Source organism: Peromyscus leucopus, chromosome 7 (assembly GCF_004664715.2).
Source record: "Peromyscus leucopus breed LL Stock chromosome 7, UCI_PerLeu_2.1, whole genome shotgun sequence".
Taxonomy (NCBI): domain Eukaryota; kingdom Metazoa; phylum Chordata; class Mammalia; order Rodentia; family Cricetidae; genus Peromyscus; species Peromyscus leucopus.
This window is the reverse complement of record NC_051069.1, coordinates 85,465,434-85,485,236: the sequence shown is the minus strand read 5'-3', so window position 1 is coordinate 85,485,236 and position 19,803 is coordinate 85,465,434. Positions and strand designations below refer to the sequence as shown.

General features: G+C 49.5%; 1 protein-coding gene across 1 annotated transcript in view; it reads left to right on the top strand.

Annotated features, from left to right (window-relative positions):
* Spsb4 (splA/ryanodine receptor domain and SOCS box containing 4) overlaps positions 1–19,803 on the top strand; it is a 77,275-nt gene that overhangs the window by 7,335 nt on the left and 50,137 nt on the right. Inside the window, exon 2 of the mRNA XM_028866045.2 lies at positions 12,978–13,824. Within this exon, the coding sequence (XP_028721878.1) occupies positions 13,131–13,824 (694 nt within the window). The 5' untranslated portion in view covers positions 12,978–13,130. The remainder of the gene's footprint in view (positions 1–12,977; positions 13,825–19,803) is intronic.

Here is a 19,803-nt window from a genome sequence, read left to right as displayed (position 1 = left end):
TGTGGTTGGCTAGAGGGAGGGGGGAGGGACTAAGCATGGCCGAGTCATTGTTGTGTCCCCAGCTCTCCGCTACAGAGTGCCTGGCACACACCGGGCATTTTCCGAGTGTTTGTTGAATGAATAAATGAAGCAGAGGAGGTGTAGAGCGGTATCTGTGGAGGAGACCAGCAGATTATAGTCAAGAACCAGCTGTTCGGAGGAGATGGCATGTTCTGTGCTCTGTGTCCTCACTGGTGCCCTCCCTGGCTCTTTCCTTGCTCCTTTCTCCGAGAGAGCCTCTCTGAGCTGGGTGCCTCCTCACAACAGCCGACCTGTGTTCCTGCCCTGTGTGTGGTCCCTACGTTTCTCAGGACAGGAGGGGCTTCTCAGAGGACACAGAAGTGTAGAGATAGCTTTTGTTTCTGGGTTGGTGGCCTTGGCAAAAAGCAGATGACCAGGTCCCTCCAGACTAGTCTGGGGTGTACAGAACCTGGAGCAGGCCTCTTGAGACTCGGAGGACCAGGGCAGGTTTCCCAAAAGAGGTGGAAGAAGTCACCATGCTGGGACCCCGCCTCCAAACACCTCCATACTGTGAATGTTGGGCATTCAGAACAGACATGCACTCCATAGCAGAATGCCACAGCAATGGCAGGGGCACAGACAACTTCGGGACCCTTGTCCTTCCCAGGCTTCCTGATGGGGAGGCTACTGATAACAGTGGAAGCAGGAAAGGCAAAGAGGGAGTCAGCAGCGCTTTAGTGATGAGTCTCAGAAGTTAAGTCCTTGCCCAGGGCCCAGCACATAGGCAGAATCCAACCAACCTAGATCCCCTGGCTTGCGTTACGTCGCATTGCTGCTGGTTTTCTTTAGTGCCTTGACATTAATGCACATGAAGACCCTGCACCGGGGAGCAGCGAGGGGACAGTCTGTTTACATGCCCACCTTGTTATACCCCGAATGTCAGGAGCCCTGTCTGCCACTTACAGGGATAAGAGCTTGGAGAGGGGAGACTGCCAGAGTGACCCAGCATGGAACAGTCCAGAGCTGGTAAAGAGCTGTCCCAGGGAATACTCTGGGACATCTGCAAAGTTGTCATGCTGTGTAAATGGATATAAAGTGGGGGGGCAGTGTCAGTCATGCAGAATGGTGACAATGACCTGGAGGGAACTGTTGTAGACTGTATGGAGGACGATGTGATAGCCCAGGCTTGCCCATCCAGCTACCCTAGGCTTGCTGTTCAACTCGTTATGTGACCTCGGTTCACATTATGCCGTGTCTCTGAAGCTGGGTCCTCCTTTGAATGAAGGAGCATGCTGTCTGCCTCATAGTGCTTGTGGGAAAGCTGGCAGACTGACTGGCATCTGGAACATCCTGGGTTTTCCACTGCATCCATAGGCTTTATCTTCATACTTCATTCAGTGGCCTCTCAGGGCCTCTTTGTGGGAACTCTGATCCTGCTACACATTGCCTGGTTTCAGTGGCTCTCTGGAGCATGGAGCAAATGTATACGACCCACTTAATCTTGTATCTTTCATGCCTGCAAATCTAGTACCTAATAGGTGGTGCTGACAGCTGGTAGTCTTGGCCACAGCTGTGGTGGCCTCTGTATGTCATGGTGGCTGGATCGGGAATCATTTTCCTAGTGCTGATATTTGAGGGTAGTGATGGAGAGGCAAGCGAGATGGGAAGCAGATGAGGCTGAGTTCAGGATGGGACCAGCTCTGCCATCTTTTAGCTGTGTCTTTTTGACTGGGCAGCATCCCTCACCACTTCAGTTTCCTAGACTATTATTATAGGAACATAAGGTGTCTTCTAATGAACGGTAAAAGTGCCAGGTTGCAGCTCTCTTGCCTCCCAGCTTCCACCCTTGGGCAGTCTGTATAGACTCACAGGTGTGTCCTTGGACCATGTTGGGTCCAGCATCCCCCTATTCAGGCCCCATGCTTCCCACACAAAAATCTGGGTTACCTTTTACAGTGTGGTTGGGGCTCAAGGGCTGGGTAAGATCAGTCGGAAGAGTGAGAGGACAAAAGCAAGCTGTCTTCTAAAATTGCCCTGGGATATCCACTTTGCTGCATTTGGACCCATCTTTAATCCCATTCTCCCTCCTCGAACTCTTCCCTCCACAATAATATTCCTTGTCCGTTAGATTCCGTCTGTCTCTCGAATCTTCCATTCCAGTGCATTCTTTTCCTCATAGTGTTCTGTAAGATGTGTACAGTTTTTTTTTTTCTCCCTCAGTGCTGTGACAGAATACTTGACAAGGAACTTGAGGGGGAGTTTATTTGAGGTTCTAGTTCAAGGGGCCACAGTGCAGCATGGTGGCGAAGAGTAGGCTGCAGGGGTGGAGAGGGGCTGGTTACTTTGCATCGGCTGCCAGGAAGTAGAGACATGGAGAGAAATGGGAAAATATCAAGGAAAGAGCGGGAAGATGCCAAGTCCTACAGCTCCAGGCCCAGCCCCTGGAACTCATGATGAAATCATCTGGGCTCCAAAGAGCTTAGGTAGCCCAGGCCTCCAGGTCTGCCACCTTCAACACACACAGTCTCTCTAGGCCAGATCTACTCTATACCTGCAGCTTTCCTCAGCAGATGTCCCATAATTTTGACATCTCTAACATCCTGGGTTCTCCAGGGCAGCATAGATTTTTACCTTCGAAGCGTCATAGCAGTGGACTCCCAGGGCCTCCTTTCGGAACTCTGACCCTCCCGTGTGTTGCCTGGTTTCAGTGGCTCTCTGGAACCATAGAGCAAGCCTCTATGATCTTCAATGCCTGGTTCAGTACCTCGTGAATCAAATAATACTGCCAACTTGAGATGTAGCCTGGTCACCTTGGTCACAGCTGAAGCCGCCTCTGTAATGCCTTGTGAGATCTGGAACTGCTTTCCTAGGAAGTTGTTTTGATCAGGGAACCCCTTCAGATGCCTTCTTGGTTCAGGTTCTCTCCTTTCAATTCAAGTTGGGGTGTATGATGGGGGAGGGTCTTGTCTGCATAGCTCTTTCCTATTGTCCTAGTATAGAGCAGGGGATTTCTCTCTAATGGGGTGAACCTCATTCATGATGACAGCCTCTCCTTCTGTATCTGCCTGGTAAGCAACTTCCAACCTCCTCATTGTCTTAGTTCCTTCTCCATTGCAGTGACCAAACACCGTGACTAAAGGGAAGCATTTAGCTGGTGGTGGTAGCGCACGCCTTAATCTCAGCACTTGGGAGGCAGAGGCAGGTGGATCTCAGTGAGTTTGAGGCCAGCCTAGTCTACAAAGCATGTTCCAGGACAGCCAGGACAGAGAAACCCTGTCTCGAAAAAAACGAAGGAGGAGGAGGAGGAGGAGGAGGAGAAGGAGAGAAAGAGAAAGAAAGAAAGAAAGAAAGAAAGAAAGAAAGAAAGAAAGAAAGAAAGAAAGAAAGAAAGAAAGAAAGAAAGAAAGAAAGAAAGCATTTAATTTGGGCGTTCACGGTTCCTGAAAGTTAGAGTTCATGTTCATTATGGCAGGAAGCATGGCAACAGGCAGGCAGGCATGGCAATGGAGCAGTAGATGAGAGCTGACCTCTGATCTATAAGCAGCAGGCCCAAAGAGGGAGAGGAAAAGACTGGGAATGACATGGGTTTTTGAAACCTCAAAGCCAGCCCCCAGTGACATACTTCCTCCAACAAGGCCACACCTCTAATCCTTCCCAAACAGTTCCAACAATTGGGGGTTGGCAGGGTGGGCAAAGCATTCCAATATATGGGCCTATGGGAGCTGTTCTTATCCAAACTACCATACTCACTCATTTACAAGCCAGATGGCACATTTGAAAACTACTCCTCTGCTCCACAGATGCTAACTTTCACTGCAGACCTGGATAAGACTGGTTAGTTAGTAGTGATGGTTCCACAGCCTGAGTGTTACCTGCCCTCAGAGTTTCCTCTGCCCAAGGCATTAGTTCGTTACTGTAAAATCAGCCTCACTCAAGTTCTCCGGACAGGGGCAGGGTGAAGCCATGTTCTTTGCTAGAATAGAGCACATGTAGCTTCTAACCCAGATCCCACTAGGGTCCTTGTTCTGCCCTGACACCTTAGGAGCTGGGCCTCCACGGCCCACATTTCTCTCAGGATTTTGGCCTTTCAAACTCCCACCAGAATACTTTGCTAAGTTCTGCTTACAGTTGTTCTGAAGTGTTTTTTTTAACCCAGTGTTCCAAAATTTTCCGTTTTTCTCCTTCAGACAAATCCCCAAATTTGTCTGATTTATCACATGGCCAGATTTGTCACGGCAGTGGCCTCACTTCTCACTGCCAATGTCCTGGATTAGTTCTGCTTTGTCGTTGTGTGGCAAAAACACTTAACAAGAATCGACTTAAGGGAGGAAAAGTTCAATTTGGCTTACAGTTCACGAGGATACAGTCTGTCACACAGGAGAAGGCAGGAACAGGAAGCCAGTGGGTCACATGGCATCTGTAGTCGGGAAGCAGAGTGGATAGGAAGCAGAATTGGTCTGTAAAACCTCAAAACTCACCTCCCGAGACTCATTTCCTCCAAAGGGTTCTGTCTCTTAAAGATTCCACGGACTTCCCAAATAGGGGTGCCTGGGACTCAAGTGTTCACGCACACACACAGGAATGTCCCCCTGTGAGGGACATTTCACACTTAAGCCACAGCAGGTAGGTTGATCATTAGTTTAATCTGTCTTCTATTTGCTTTTCCTCAAATATTTTACTATTGAAACAAATGCGTAAAATGTTGTGCACAATTGAGCTAAATAAAAGGGGAAAGTGAAATTGCTAGACTGGCTACATTTGCCGTTTTTGAAAGATGGAGTTAATTTACCATGCTGAGTTGACCACAATACATTCAGTTCCGTGATGTACAGGCTGTCAGCTTTTCTACACCTCCTGCAAGGAGCCATTCATCTTCTGGATCTTAATAATCTGATACATAAAAGAAATGGCTTTCCACTGCAGTTAAAAGTTGTTTCTTGCTGGGCGGTGGTGGTACACGCCTTTAATCCCAGGACTTGGGAGGCAGAGGCAGGCGGGTCTCAGTGAGTTTGGGGCCAGGACTGTCACACAGAGAAATCCTGTCTAAACAACAACATCAACAATGAAATGCGTCTAAATGTGTTAGGTTAGGTGTTTGTAAGGTAAGTGGTGAGGTTTGGTTAGTGTACAGTGTTGGTATTCCTCAAATTGAGAGACCGATTTAAGATTTAATTACAAGTTTTACTTTCTGAATAATTTTAGACTCATAGAAAAACTAAACCAACACTTACCTAGCTGCATGAGGCCCTGGTTCAATCTTCAACATGGGAGGAAAGGAGAGAGAAAGCGGTGTGGGGGAGGGGAGGTTTAAACCAACAAGCAGAGAGGTTTCATTCACTGACCCCCCCATACCTAGTCCTTCTTTGCAGTTAGCTCTTACACTGGTATTACAGATTCGTCCCAACCAGCGAACCGATATTGCTACATTATTGTTACCCAAATGATTTTTGGTTTTTGCCTACAGTCCTTTTTTTGGTTCCAGTATCCCACCAGGGAACCCATCCTATGTTTGGTCCTTATGTCCCCTTGGGCTCCTCTTTGCTTGTCACCGACTCTTGACCTTTTCTTGTCTTCAGTGACCTTGACAGTTTGGAGGAGTGCTGGCTGGTTGGGCATCTTGGGTCCCCTGCCCCACCAGCTGGAATTTGTTCTGTTATCTTTACGATTAGAATGTGCTTCTGTGCTGGGGGAGAGGAACCACAGAGAAAGTGCCGCTTCATTATGCACATGGAGGGCAGGGTGACAGGCTTGGGTAAGAGGTAATAATTGCTACTAGAAATCACAGTGTGATTAAACTGGATTAGTTACTGGTTTACCTTTAGTTTTGTGATATCTATCCCTCTCTCCACAAAAAAGAACTAGCTCTTGGATTTTCTCTTAATCCTGTTATTTTTCTACCTAATTCTGGTGTGGGGTCCGGTGAGATGGCTCACCCAGAAGGTGGAGGTCCATGCCACCAAACCTGATGACCTGAGTTCAATCCCAGGACCAAGTCGTGGAAGGAGAGAGCTGATTCCCTTAAGTTGTCCTCTGACCCCCACATTCTCACCTTGGCGAGCATGCCCCTCACCCCAAAATAAATGAAAAACTGTAAAAAAAAATTTGTTACTGTAAGCACATTATCTATGGCTTCTTCTTCCTTGTGTCAGAGACATCCCACAGATTTAATAGATGGCATTTTTGTTACTTCCTAGATACCATGCATTTGTATATGAAATGTTAAAGTCTGAATTGTTTAAAGAAAATCTACAAAATGCTCAGTGATCAGATTTTGTGATATCCCCCTCCCCACCCGTTACCAGATACTGTCATATTCACTTTCTGAAGCTTTATTTGTGGCCTAATATGCAGGAAAAGGGTTTTTTTTTTTTTCAAAATAATTTATTTATTTCATGTGCATTCATGTTTTGCCTGTATGTATGTCTTTGTGAAAGTGCCAGACCCCTGAAACTGGAATTATAGGCAGTTATGAGCTGCCAATCAGGAAAAGTTTTTAGTGGTTCCCTGAACACCTGAAAGAACGCGCACTCTTTGCTTTTGAGACACAGAACACAAATCCACACATCGACTAGATCTGGCGTATGACGCAGGCTTTGCCTTTTCGTTGTCTATATTACATTTGGTCAACTGACCGCTCGTGAGCTGGAGGATGGGAATTAAAATCACCTGCCCCGGAATCCCTCTAGCTTTGCTCTGAATTGTGGGCTCCATCTGACGTGTTTGATTTTTAGCTGTGGATCATATTCCTTTATTACTGCAAGACATTCTCCTTGACTTCATTTAAAACTTCTGCTTTGAAATCCACTTTATTTGCCTCGTGCTGAGGCTGTTCTAGGTACTGACTTCCCCATAGCTGGCTGTGTGTCTGTCCTTCCGCTGTTTCTGGCTCTGACTCACTTTGTTTGGGGATGGCTCTCCTGTGTTGTCTGTGGCAGGGGATTTTTGTCTGGTTCCTAGTTTTCGTCTTTGCCTTTGAGTAGATTGTTATGGCTGTTCTTTGACATGGCTACTACTTTGGTCTTAGTTTTACTATCACATCTTATGTCTTTATGTCTTCTTGCTTCAATAGCTTTTTAAAACAAAGCCCTCCAGGGTACGGTCTGTTTTACTTTGTGCCGCCTCCCTTCTGACAGTTTAGAAGGTTTGTGCTTTATTGTTGGTTGGGGAAGTTATCTTTAGAATAACTATGTAGAATGAATTTAATCTTTTGTTTAGACTGCCTGCCTTCTAAAATGAGTAACTGCAAAGATTGTTTACCGATTCGATCACAGTTTCTAGCTGCTTTACGGCAGCTGCTTTAGATGACGGCTTCTCTTGACTTGCCTTTTTTTCCTTTTTTTCCTTCTTTGTTTCTCTGATAGGATCTTAACATTTTTAAATGACATGGCTTTTCTTGAGTTGCCTTTTTTTTCCTTTTTTTCCTTCTTTGTTTCTCTGATAGGATCTAAGCATTTTTAAATGACATGGCTTTTCTTGAGTTGCCTTTTTTTCCCTTTCTCCTTTGTTTCTCTGATAGGATCTTAACATTTTTAAATGACATTTACTCATTTTGTGTTTGTGGGGTGAGGGAAGGGTGAGCGCGGGGTTGGGGGAAGGGTGTGAGTGCCACATCGTTCACGCAGAGGTCAGAGAAACAACTTGGGAATTGGTTCTCTTCCATCTACCATGGGTCTTGGGATCAAACTCAGGTCTTCACACTTGGCGACAAGCACCCTACTGGCTGAGCCGCCCTCCGATAGATAGTTTCCTTCACTACATCCAGGTATGGTTCTCGCTGATCGAGGCGCGCTGTCCTGGATTAGGATTTTGCAGACGGCATGTGCAGAAGAAGTGCTGGAAATTACAATAAGGGTGCAGGACTGCTCCGTTCACGGGGTGATGATTTCTTTAGGAAGTTGTTCTTTTCAGTCAGCAGAGAGCGGCAGCTATGAGCTTCTCTCCTCCCTGCCCTGCCTCCCCTCTGCTGCCGGTGAAGAAGGCAGGTTGTGGTTTCCTCTGTTACCCTGCCTTCTCATTCCCTGAGAGGCCAAAGGCAGCTCCTGACACCAGACTGCACATCCTGTGCCCGACGCTCTTGATTTAGACCAATGGATTCTTCCTTCAGGAATCCCAGCTGCTGGTCTGCTCTGCAGGCTTTCCCACAGCCCTGACCCGCAAGGTGCCTTCTCGAGGTGCTTTGGACCAGCTTTGATCTTGGCTGCTCCGGGCCGCCTCTGACTGTGTTTGGCAGCCTTTCCCTCCTAAGCTAGGGTTTGGGTTACAAATGTGTCCAGCTTTGCTGAAGAGGACTTTTGCATTTTCTAGTTCTCTTTCTCCTTGATTTTGGGGGATTTCAGATAAGAACATGAGTAGTTTTATTCTGCCGCCTTTAAACTAGGGAGTGTTGGGAATTTTTGTGATCGAGTATTCTCTCAGCTCAAACATTACCCAGAACTTTTCCAAATAGAGTTGATACCAGTGGCAGCGGAGGCCTGACAACAGAAAGAGAGGAACATGGGGGCCGAGACTAAAACCAGAGGGTTAAAAAAGAAATCCAAAACATGTGTGTCTCTGCTGAGCGGCAGCAGGGGTCCTTCCTTCCCTTCTGCCCTTTCGTTGGGGTGTGCTTCTGTCCGGGTGGGGTATTAGACTTTCCTGTCTGTGTCAAAACACCTGAGAAAACAGCCTAAAGGGAGAAGGGTTTGTTTTGGCTCACAGTGCCAGAGTTCCAGTTCCTTGTGGCAGGTCTGATGGCGGAGGCCAGGAGCACACAGGGAATGCCTAAAGCAGTACTGGAGGTGCACCTGTCGACCCTCCCAGGCCCTTCTCAGTCCAGTCAAGTTGACACTCAAGATTATCGTGGGTGGAGATGGCTCAGGCTTAGGTAAAGTGTCCGCCGTACAAACACAAGGACCCGAGCGTGATCCCCAGAAGCTATGTACAAACGCCAGGCGTGGTGGTTTGTACATGTAATTCCAGCCCTGGGGGAGTGGAAAAGGTGATGGATCCCTGGGATTTGTTGGTCAGCCAGCTTAGCCTATTCAGTGAGTTCCAGGCCAACGAGAGACCCTTATTTAAGAAATAAGGCAGATGGCACCTGAAGAATACATTCAGGGTTGACTTCTGGGTTACTTACACACATATGTGCATATGCACCCACATACACACATGCACCTGTACCTACAAACACACACACACACACACACACACACACACACAGTTGTGTGCACATACACTCAAGAAAAAGAATTAACTATCGCAAGTTCACCTCTTATCAATTAACATGCAAGCTACAACATTTCACCTCTGGCTCTCAAAAGGCCCAATTCTGTCTCATAATGTCCTAAAGTGCATTTAGTCGCTCTTGTGTATCCCCAGTCTCAACAGTTGCAACCTTGTTCAAGTCCAGATTATCCTCTGAACCTCCATGCACACATTCAGCGGTGGGCCCCTGCAAAGTCAAAAACAAGTCACATGCTTCCAAGATACAATAACACAGACCAAACATCCCCATTTCAATAGGCAGCGCTGGGGAATGGGAAGGACAGAACCGAAACAAGACTGAAACCTCTTAGGGAAAACATGGGGCACGGGGCGTCATGATGTCAGCTCTGGAAGGCCCCAGCACCCTTGGTCCTATGACCAGGTCATGTGTAGATCACCTGGCCTCTCTGTTGGCTGTCTCCGCTCAGTGCCCGCTACCTTCTTCAGCAGACATCCCACCTTCCTGCCATCTCTGGCTTCTTCACCTTCACAGTTTCATGCATCCCCCTCTTGGAAGAGTCACTTGACTTTTCCTGGGACTTCCTTGCCTGCAGGGATTCCACAACTGTCACAAGCTGTCTAGACACCTAGGCTTCCTTTATTATTTAGGTTTAAGCCTCCATGATCCAATAGTTCTTGCATTCTGCATGCCTGCAAAACCAGCATGGCGGATAATGCTGGATTTGCCACCTCCTCAAGCAATAGCCAGAGCATCTTGGGTCATGACTGAAGTGGCCTGAGTGCCTTAATGATTGAAAACAGAGACTATTTCCTAGGTGCCTGGTACAGGTATCCTGGAGTTCTCTTCTTGGGGCAGAGTCTTTCAAATAAGTGAAAACCTTCACACTCTTGAGCCAATTCCCCAGATGCTCTCAAGGCATCTTTCTAGTTGTCCTGATGCCCTTCTATAATGGCACTAACCCAGTGTTTCTCAATCTGTGGGTTGCGATGCCTTTCCCACAGGGGTCGTATATCAGATATCCTGCATATCAGATATTTACTTTTGTTGCTACTTTGTAACAGTAGCAAGATTACAGTTATGAAGTAGCAATGGAAATAATTTTCTGTTGGGGAGGGGGTCACCACAACATGACAAACTGTTTTAAAGGGTTGCAGCATTAGGAAGGTTGAGAACTGCTCCTCTGATCTCTTTAGAGGCCACAGTGCTGTGGCTTCTGTATTTGTTACTTTTTTCTCGTTGCTATGAAAACCCTGACGGAAGCACCTTAAGGGAAGGGTTTGTTACAGCTTGATACAGTTGGTCATGGCGGAGAAAGCTGGACGGCAGGACTGTGGGGCAGATCACACCCATGCTGAGAGATGAATGAGAGAAGAATGCTGACTCAGTTCACCTTTTTATTCAGGCCAGGGCCCCAGCTTATGGGATGGTGTTGCCCACATTTGAGAGTGAGTCTTCCTACTCCAAGCCAGCCCAGAAACTCCCCCACAGCACAAGCAGAGGTTGGTCTCTTAGGTGACCCTGGGTCTCGCCAAGTTGACAGTCAGTGGTACCCATCCCAGTATCTTTTTAAGGGTTAGGATCTTCTCGCTGTGTATTTTGCTCCCAGACCTCACTGTGAATCTGGCCGAAGAGCCAAACTTAGTCATAGCCTGAACACAGGGCTGCTCTGAGACTCCCTCCCCCAGATTCATTCATTCTTCACCTTTAAATCCAGCCTCTGTGAAGTCTCAGGACATGGGCAAAATATGCACAGCTTCTTTGCCAGAGAGTAACACATGGTCTTGGTTCAGTTCCCACGAGACATTGTTTCTGCCTGGAACCGGATGAGATGCCTTTACTGTTCATTGGCATTCCTCTCAGCACCCTGGTGTCCTAAGGTCTCAGAATCACCCATTAGGCTGTGCTTATAGCATTCTAGGATATCTCTGGCTGGCTTCTGCAAACTTTCCTGGATTCTCCCGACAAACTAGTTCCACGCGTTTCTGTACCATGGTCAGGTACAGTCACAGCACCAGCTGCATCTGAGCATCAGTTTTCTGCGTTTGTCATCCTTCATGCTCTGACAAAAGGCCCGAGGGAATGACTTAAAGAAAGGATTTTAGGGGCTGGAGAGGTGGCTCAGTGGTTAAGAGTACTGACTGCTCTTTCGGAGGATCTGGGTTCAATTCCCAGCACCCACGTGGCAGCTCACAAGTATGTGTAACTCCAGTTCTAGGGGACCTGAGACCCTCAGGCAGATATACAAGCAGGCAAAATGCCAATGCAGATAAAATAAAAAATGGAAAAAAAAAAAAAAAGAAGAAGAAGAAAGGATGTATTTTCCTTGCAATTGCAGAGGTTTCTGATTAACATGGAGAAAAGGGTGTGGCCCAGCCCAGCAGCTCACTTCATGGTGATGGTGGCCAGGAAGGTTGAGAGAATATGCCTACAGTAGGCAGCTTTCTCTTTTCCCCCTTTTATTCCATCTGAATCGCCAGCCTATGGAATGGTGCTGCCCACATTTAGGGTGGGCATTCCACCCTCGGTTAACTCTTTCTGGAAATGTCCTGGTTCAGATATACCCAGAGGTGAGCTTTACTAATCTCATAGGTGCTTCTTGAGTTGACAGTGAAGACTGGCCATTAGGAAGTCATAGATAGGCAGGACAGAGCATGGCAGCATCCTAGCTTCTTGTTGGTCTTGGGGAAGTCGTCCTGAGCCAAGCTGCGCTCAGGTTAGGGAAGAAGAAGGCACACTGTCCTCTGCCAGCTGTGGGAGTCTGGTGGGGTAAAGCTCAACCTTCCTCTTCTCATATTTAGGGCCATCTAAGCACCCCAAGATCCCAGGAGCCTGAGTGACCTAACTGTGGCCAGTTCCTCCTCCTCCTTCTCCTGGAAAATCACCGTCTTGCATTAAGGGATACTGATTGGGATTAATGTTTCAATGATGTTTCTATACCCAGGGAAAACACTGGTGTGTATCCAAGAGAAATAATTCCCTGTGGGATGCCTGGAGGCAAGGGGACACCTGCCTCCAGAGTCCCCAGATCTGAGCTTTTAATGTATCATCTTTCAGTATCTCATACCACCTGGAGGGAGGTGTTTCATCCCATCTTACAGAGGAGGAAAGTGGAGTCCAGGAGAGGCTTCAGATTTGTATCAGTGTTGTCCGGCTCCACAGTTTGGACGGACGAGCTCTCTTTTCCTCTCTCTGCCATTTCTTTTCCCGTGGTGACAACACACCATCCTCAAATAGTTGCTGGAATCTTTGTCCCTGGGTGACCCTGCTGGACACTTGCTCTGTGTCTTGCTTCCCAAACCTGGTTACATTTTAAGATGTTTTTTTTTTTTAAAGCTCCAGACAATTGGAGCTCCAAACCCATGAGCCACATGCTAAGTGTGTATGGCCCCATGTCTCAGCACTCCAATGTCTTGGGGTTCAGTTCTTATAGTGACAGTGATTTCCAGCGGTTGCTCTGGTGCCCAGAACAGACTCTGAGAGCAAAGGACCTTGGTTTGACGGTTGGCTCAGTCACTTATTACCTGTGAGACTGGCTAATCACTGACCTCTTTAAGATTTAGATGACCGGAGAAACCTTAATCATTGAGGGCAGTGTCTGCCATATCTCATATACTTGGAAAGTACTAGATATGAAGCATCATTAATTATTATGCACATTAATTATGCGGTAGGACCTTGCAAAGGGCCCTACCAAGGCCTGGATATAAATGAAGGGATGAGTAGTTGAGTGTTGATGCTTCTGTCTTAACCTGTGTCCTTTGCTTCCTTCCAGGAGCTTGGGCCCCTGCCACAGCCCAGCAGAGGCTGTGGAGATCAACCATCAGGAAGCCTGGTTCTCAGCCTCGGGGTCCATCCCTGGCTGCGGGGAGTGGAGGCTCCGGCGAGGTAGCAGTGGCCCGCAGCGGTCCCCTCCCCATAGTGAGCCATGGGTCAGAAGCTCTCTGGGAGCCTCAAGTCCGTGGAGGTGCGAGAACCAACGCTTCGGCCAGCCAAGCGGGAGCTTCGAGGCTCAGAGCCCGGGCGGCCAGGGCGGCTAGACCAGCTGCTGGACATGCCTGCGGCAGGCCTGGCTGTGCAGCTGAGACACGCGTGGAACCCCGAGGACCGCTCACTCAACGTCTTTGTCAAGGACGACGACCGCCTCACCTTCCACCGCCACCCGGTGGCCCAGAGCACGGATGGCATCCGTGGCAAGGTGGGCCATGCCCGGGGCCTGCATGCATGGCAGATCCACTGGCCGGCTAGGCAGCGGGGCACCCATGCTGTGGTGGGCGTGGCCACAGCCCGTGCCCCTTTGCACTCAGTGGGTTACACCGCACTGGTGGGCAGCGACTCCGAGTCGTGGGGCTGGGACTTGGGCCGCAGCCGCCTCTACCACGACGGCAAGAACCGGCCGGGGGTGGCATACCCTGCTTTCCTGGGGCCGGATGAGGCCTTCGCTCTGCCAGATTCCTTATTGGTCGTGCTGGACATGGACGAGGGCACACTTAGCTTCATCGTGGATGGCCAGTACCTGGGGGTGGCCTTCCGTGGCCTCAAGGGCAAGAAACTGTACCCGGTGGTGAGTGCCGTGTGGGGCCACTGCGAAGTCACCATGCGCTACATCAATGGCCTTGACCGTAAGTGTGCTGGCCCAGGTGGCAAGGGGTGTAGAGGCTTCCTGCCCCAGGACAGTTGGGGAGAGGGGAAGCAGAGTGGGTAGAGCAGCAGTTGGGGAATCCTGCAGTTTTCAGCAGTGGTCAGGGCGTGGTTTTGAATTCTGCCTTCGCTGAAGGCTTAGCAGCTTAGAGGCTGTGCCTCAATTTTCCCATCTGCAAAGGGCACGATGGCCATACTCCAACTCAGGGCACTTTGGAGGGCCCTATAGGATGGATCTTGTGTGTGCTCAGAACAGTCAATGCATTTGATAAAGCCTGTGAGTGCTGAAGAGATTTATGAAATAACCCAACCTGGTCACAGCTGGAGAGCATCTCACCACAGCCCAGTCCCTGGGTGGGAATCCAGCTATTAAACAAGAGGTAGTGTTAGCCACTGTCATTTATTGACGCCTACTGTATGCAGGTCTGAACACCCAAATCCCAGCTCTTCTGGCAGCCGCCAACGGAGGTAAACTGCTCTCACCTCCAGCTGGCTATAGCCATGTGGAAACGCAGCCCTGGACTAGGGAATTTTGCCATTTTTTCCAGACAACCGGAAATCTAGATACTGTGAACTGTCCCAGCAACTGCTAAAGACTGTGTGGTTGAAGTGAGACTCCTCTGTGGGCTGCTGGGTTTTACCCCAGCAACATGAAGTCCTCCTTTATTCAAAACACATAACCCATGAGGTGGTTTAAAAGCCACAGTAATCGGCAGCACACGCCTTTAATCCCAGTACTCGGGAGGCAGAGGCAGGGGGAAGAAGGGCAGCCTCCAGGCAGGGCACACATGGCTACATGCCACATCTTGAATCCCAGCACTTGGTTGGGCTTGCTCACACATACCAGCTATTGTGATTTAAACATGAAATGTCCCCCATAGGCTCAGGTTTGAATTCTCGCCCCCCTTCAGGAAGTGGAGCCTTGGGGGAGGAAGTTGATCGTGGGGGGGGGGGCGGGGAGGATGGATCTTGAGTTTTTAGAGCCTGGCTCCACTTTATGTCAGCTTCTCTGCTTCCTGACTGCAGAGAGTGTTATACTTTCCTTGTCATGGGGACCTTATACCTTCTTAAGCCTAAGCCAGGACGACCTCGCCCTTAAGTCCCTCCTCGTCAGGTGTTAGGTCACAGCAGTGGGAAAAGTGTCTTACGGACCAGTCCACCAGCACCCATCTGTAGACTTCCTCCCACACCCCTACCAAAACTTACAGAAGTGTGTGCTTGCAGCCCCAATTCCAGGGTTCATTTTAAATGAGAGATATAACTGTCAGCCAGTGTGGCTGATTCCAGACCCCGTTTTCCTTTCTGAAAGACATAGAAAATGAAAACAAACAAAAACCTTGAAGCACAGAACTCCAGAACCATAAACAGCGCCGCCCCGCCCCCCCCACCTCCACCCCCCACCCCCACCCCCCCCACCCCCACCCCCACCCCCCACCCCCCCACCCCACCCCCCACCCCACCCCCCCCACCCCCCACCCCCCCCCCCCCCCCCCCCCCCCGCGCACACGTGTCCCCGCCCACCCAGGTATGTTGGCCTCTGAGACCAATGATTTTCCCACGTTCACCCTCTTCAGTTGAGAGCCCAAGAGTAACACCCCAGAAGAGGAAGCACAGGCCAGGCTTGAGTGGTGTGTCTGCTTGAGCGGAACAAGAGCTGACAGACAGTTCAAGGGTGGCCGGCCAGCGCAAGGGCGGCCGGACCTCCCAGCTCTGGGGTAACTGGTATTTGTTTCTGTGCTTGTTGGACGAAGATTAATGGTGGAATGAAGCTCTAGTTTTTTTGTTTAACTGTAAAACCCTGGAGCCGATGAGTCAGTCTGCTCTGAGCAGGGTGACCGTCATGGTGCCTTGTAGAAAATGTCTGGAATCCTCTTAGATAGACATGGTGAGGCAAACCCAAGGGACGGGGAAATAATGGCATTAGTGAGCACTCTGGTCCAATGGGACGTTTGCTGCTGGAATTAATTTGGGCTTGCACCAAAGCTCTGGAGGGTGTGTCCTGTACCTCTGTACATCCCCAGTTCAGTGGTTCTGTCTCTAGTGAGTCACTCTCATCCCCTAGGATCCACTTTACTCATCTGTAAAATGGGACATGGGATCCCTTTCTTAGTCTGGGTGTTGACATCAGTGGTAGCCAGGATCAAATGTCTGAAATCGACAGCAGGGGGAGCTGTGAAAGCCTGAAAAAGAATATTTCCTTTTGGTTATTGACCACTCCGGTCTATCTATTGCTTGGTCTTCAACAGCAAAGCGAAGGCACCGACATGTTGTCCCTGCGGCTCTCTTGTGGCTGTTAGAGTCAGGGATCTCCTGCACTGCTGAAGGAGGCCGGGTGGGAAAGGCAATTGTGTTTGATGCATTTTGACCTCATGGGTCCTTTGGATGGTGTCATTGTCCTCTCCAGTGGCTGGGGTTCTTCAGCTTGGCGGAATCCGGAACAGGATTCAGGAGGTGGAGGAGAATATGGAGTGGGGGTGTGACGGTGGCGTAGGGTGTCATGACGCAAGCCTGTAGCATCTCCGGTTTGATGACCAGGTTAAGTTTGCCTGGCATTGTGCTAGCCTGTTCTCCAGACAAGAGTAGCCTCCTCTACCTTGGGTAGAGGTATGATGGCAGAGAGGGATGCTCAAGCCCTGACTATGTGGTAGCCCGGGCTACCGTGGAGTCCCAGAGCTGTGATCGGGAAAGAGCTATGTTGTGTATGTGGTGGGTGACCTGGGCTGAATTCCACCACGAATTCCCAGGGAGGGAAATAGTTTGGCCCCAGAGTCCCTGGGTTGGGTAGGTGCCCCGACATGAAGATCTGTGGGTTGAATTCTGAGGCTTTCTTGATTGTAGACATGGTAACCTGTCTGGGGTTGAGGGATTGGAATGAAAGTATAGTTTGGAATAAAAGGGCTGTCCCTTGGGGTTACTTCCCTGGAAGACCTCCTTCTTCAAAGCCTCAGCGTCCCCTCTTCAGCTTGGGGCGGTCAGGCACACCAGCACCGAGCAGACACCTAGTAGTTGGAGCCTGTTGCTGCAATTAGCAGCTGAGCTGAAAGAGGTTCCGGGGGTCATGAATGGAATGCAAAGAATGGCCTTTGTAAAGCATTTTCCGCTAATGCAATGGAAGTTGTTAATGGATAACTCTTTTTCAATTTATGATTTTTATGACTGTGAAAGCAAGCCCTAAAAGGTCTTACCACACTGAACTCTGAAGCACGTGTTTGACGGGACGAGAGTGCCTGGCAACGCAATTTCCTCTTGCAAATGCACGATGCCCTGGAACCTCTCGTGGATAGAATTGTTCTTTTGCTACGCCGTGGAATGATACGGTTTAGCATCTGGGAGTTTACTGCAAAGACCCGAAGGATGCTCAAAGCTCTGCAACTGAGAGAGCTGAGAAGTGTGTAGCTGAGGTGTGTGCAGACCAAATCAGGCACGTGATGAGGCTGTCTCAGTTGTTTAGAGCCAACCTAGTCAGAGCAATAGTAACACTAGCTAGAAGTATCTCATCCTGCTGGGCTCTTTTCTAAGCCCTTTATAAAACTGATCATTGAAATGCTCTTTAAGCTAATCTATGGATGGTCATCTTTCATTCACCCTGAAGGAACTGATGCGCAGTGAGCTTGAGCGAGTTGCTCAAAATCACACAACTCATAGCTGAGGAAGCTGGATTCAGGCTGAGGCAAATGGTGTGAGATGCTCGTGGGGGCCCTAGCAGGGAAGGCAGGGGAAACCACTCAGGAGAGTCTACTCCACCTGACTGTGGCCCTTTGTGGAGAACTCAGCTGAGACCCTGCCATCCTGTCTCTTGCTTTTTCTCCCTCCACTGCTTCCTCCCCTGCCCTCAAAGAGCTCTGCAGAGTGCACCGCAAAGCTAGGCTGGATGCAGAGGATGGCCCTGCTGCTGCCCGGAATCAGGTGTGCATCGTCACCAAGCAGATGGTGTCTTGGAAGACGCCCCATCTGCTCTGACGCTCACCTCTGGGGTGGCCTGGCCTTGTCTGGAATTGCTCCCTGGCCTGAAGGCTCCTCTTTCCACATGCTGGTGGCTGAGTGCTAACAACAGAAGGGCATTGTCTTGGAGTTCCCGAATGGTGAAGGGGGTGTGAGTGATGCAGGTGGGAAAAAGGAGCCCTGGATGGAGGCCAACAGCCTCGGGGCCTCAACAGCTTTGATACAGGGGCACTGGTGCTTCTGTTTGTCAGAGGAACCCATGGGCTGTACCCTAGGCTAAACATTTTACTGGGGTGTTTGGTTTGTACTGTTTTGGGGGTGTTCTGCGCAGAGGGCCCCTTGGCGCTTAGGACTGACTTTCGGATGGAGAGTGGAAGCCCAGGTATGGTATCCTGAGACTAGCTGGCTGTGAAGGCCCGTCCACTTGAGCCAAGCCGAAGAAGCTATATTTCCAGATGTCATTCCTAGATGGTTTAATCGATCTGCCAACAAGTATTTATTGGTGCAACCGTGCAGCCGAGGAGGCTGGCAGCCAGACAAAGCTTCGGTTATTGATGGGGCCCAGAGAGGTTTTCCACAGGATGGCTGCAAGGACAACCTCCCCTTGTCCGACTGCATCCGTGCTCTGTGCCGAGCTCGACGCTCATGAGCCTGGCGTGGGCAGCGAGGTCCTCCCAGCTTCCCTGATGATGGGGTGTGGCTCCTCCACCAAGGTCCACGTCTGACCTCCCCATCTCTCAGTTGTCATCCCAGCTCACTGCCAACCAGAGAGACCCTGTCTGTCTCTGCACCATCAGTGAGTGTCCCCGGACCCCACTCAGAGGGTTTGCCCTCTGTGCTCAAGTAACGGAGGAGTACTCAGGCAGGGATGGTGGATGGCCGGGGAGACGCTCGTGGGAAGAGTCCAGACTCAATGCATTTGTGTTTCCTTTGACTAGGTGAGGGTGTGGGTTGGGGAACAGCTGTCAACAGCACACACAGATGTGCACTGAAGCAGCATCCCCACCACGTTCTCTAGTCCCAGCCCCTCTTATCCTTACCGCCAGCCACCACCAGCAGTCTCTTGGGTAGCCTTCCAGAAATATTTACGGCAGGAAATTTTTGGATCACACTGTAAGCAGAGCTCTGCATCATGGTGCCTTCCCCCATCTTAATGGATCTTGGCAATTATTTAAGTATCAGTTATGGTAGAATGGCCTCATTTCTTATTAACAGTTGCATGTATTTTCATAGTATGGTTGTCTCACAATTTAATTATTCAGATCCCTATTTTTGTACGACCAGGCAATTTCCTGTAAGAATAAACTTTTAATCTTAATTTGAATTCCACGCATTCCCCCTTCCCGCTACTTAACATTCTCAAGGCTCAGTTTATCCATCTGTGCAGTGGGATGGATACGTGGAAGATTATGCCACATGCTGTGGAAGTGATGTAAAAGTGAAGTCTGGCCCAGCACTTAGGTGGCCCGCTGCAGGTGTACCCATGGAAACTGTCATCACACGTTTGCATTTCCCATCATTCCACGGAGCTCACCTCAGGCAGCCAGTGAGCATTGTGGATGATTTGGTTTCTAGTTGTCAGTACAGTAGAGTTACATGGCTTTGATGCCAAGAAGGCCGTAGACACCTTATTGCGCTGAGATGTTTTTTTTTTCAGCTGGCCAATCCAGCCAATCCAAATGTAGGGTGTACACCAGCACCATACGAACCTGGCGTTCTTGCCTGCACGGAGCAGACCATGGTATGTATGTATGGTGCTGCTGCTGCTGCTGAAGGGAGATGCCTCTGAAATCTGCTGCATCTACTTAAGCGTCTGTCCATCCCTCCACATAGCACCCCGTGGACAAGTGCACAGGATGCTGCATCTCAGTCTTCACAGCTACCTTTTGTGTAGCACCCATGCCCAGATGGCCTAGTAGGTGTGCTGTGTATACACACGAATGTATTGGCCTCTCACTACCTGAATAGCCTTTCTTTTTTCCTCCACAACAGGGACTGAGTCACAATTGGCCTGCGAT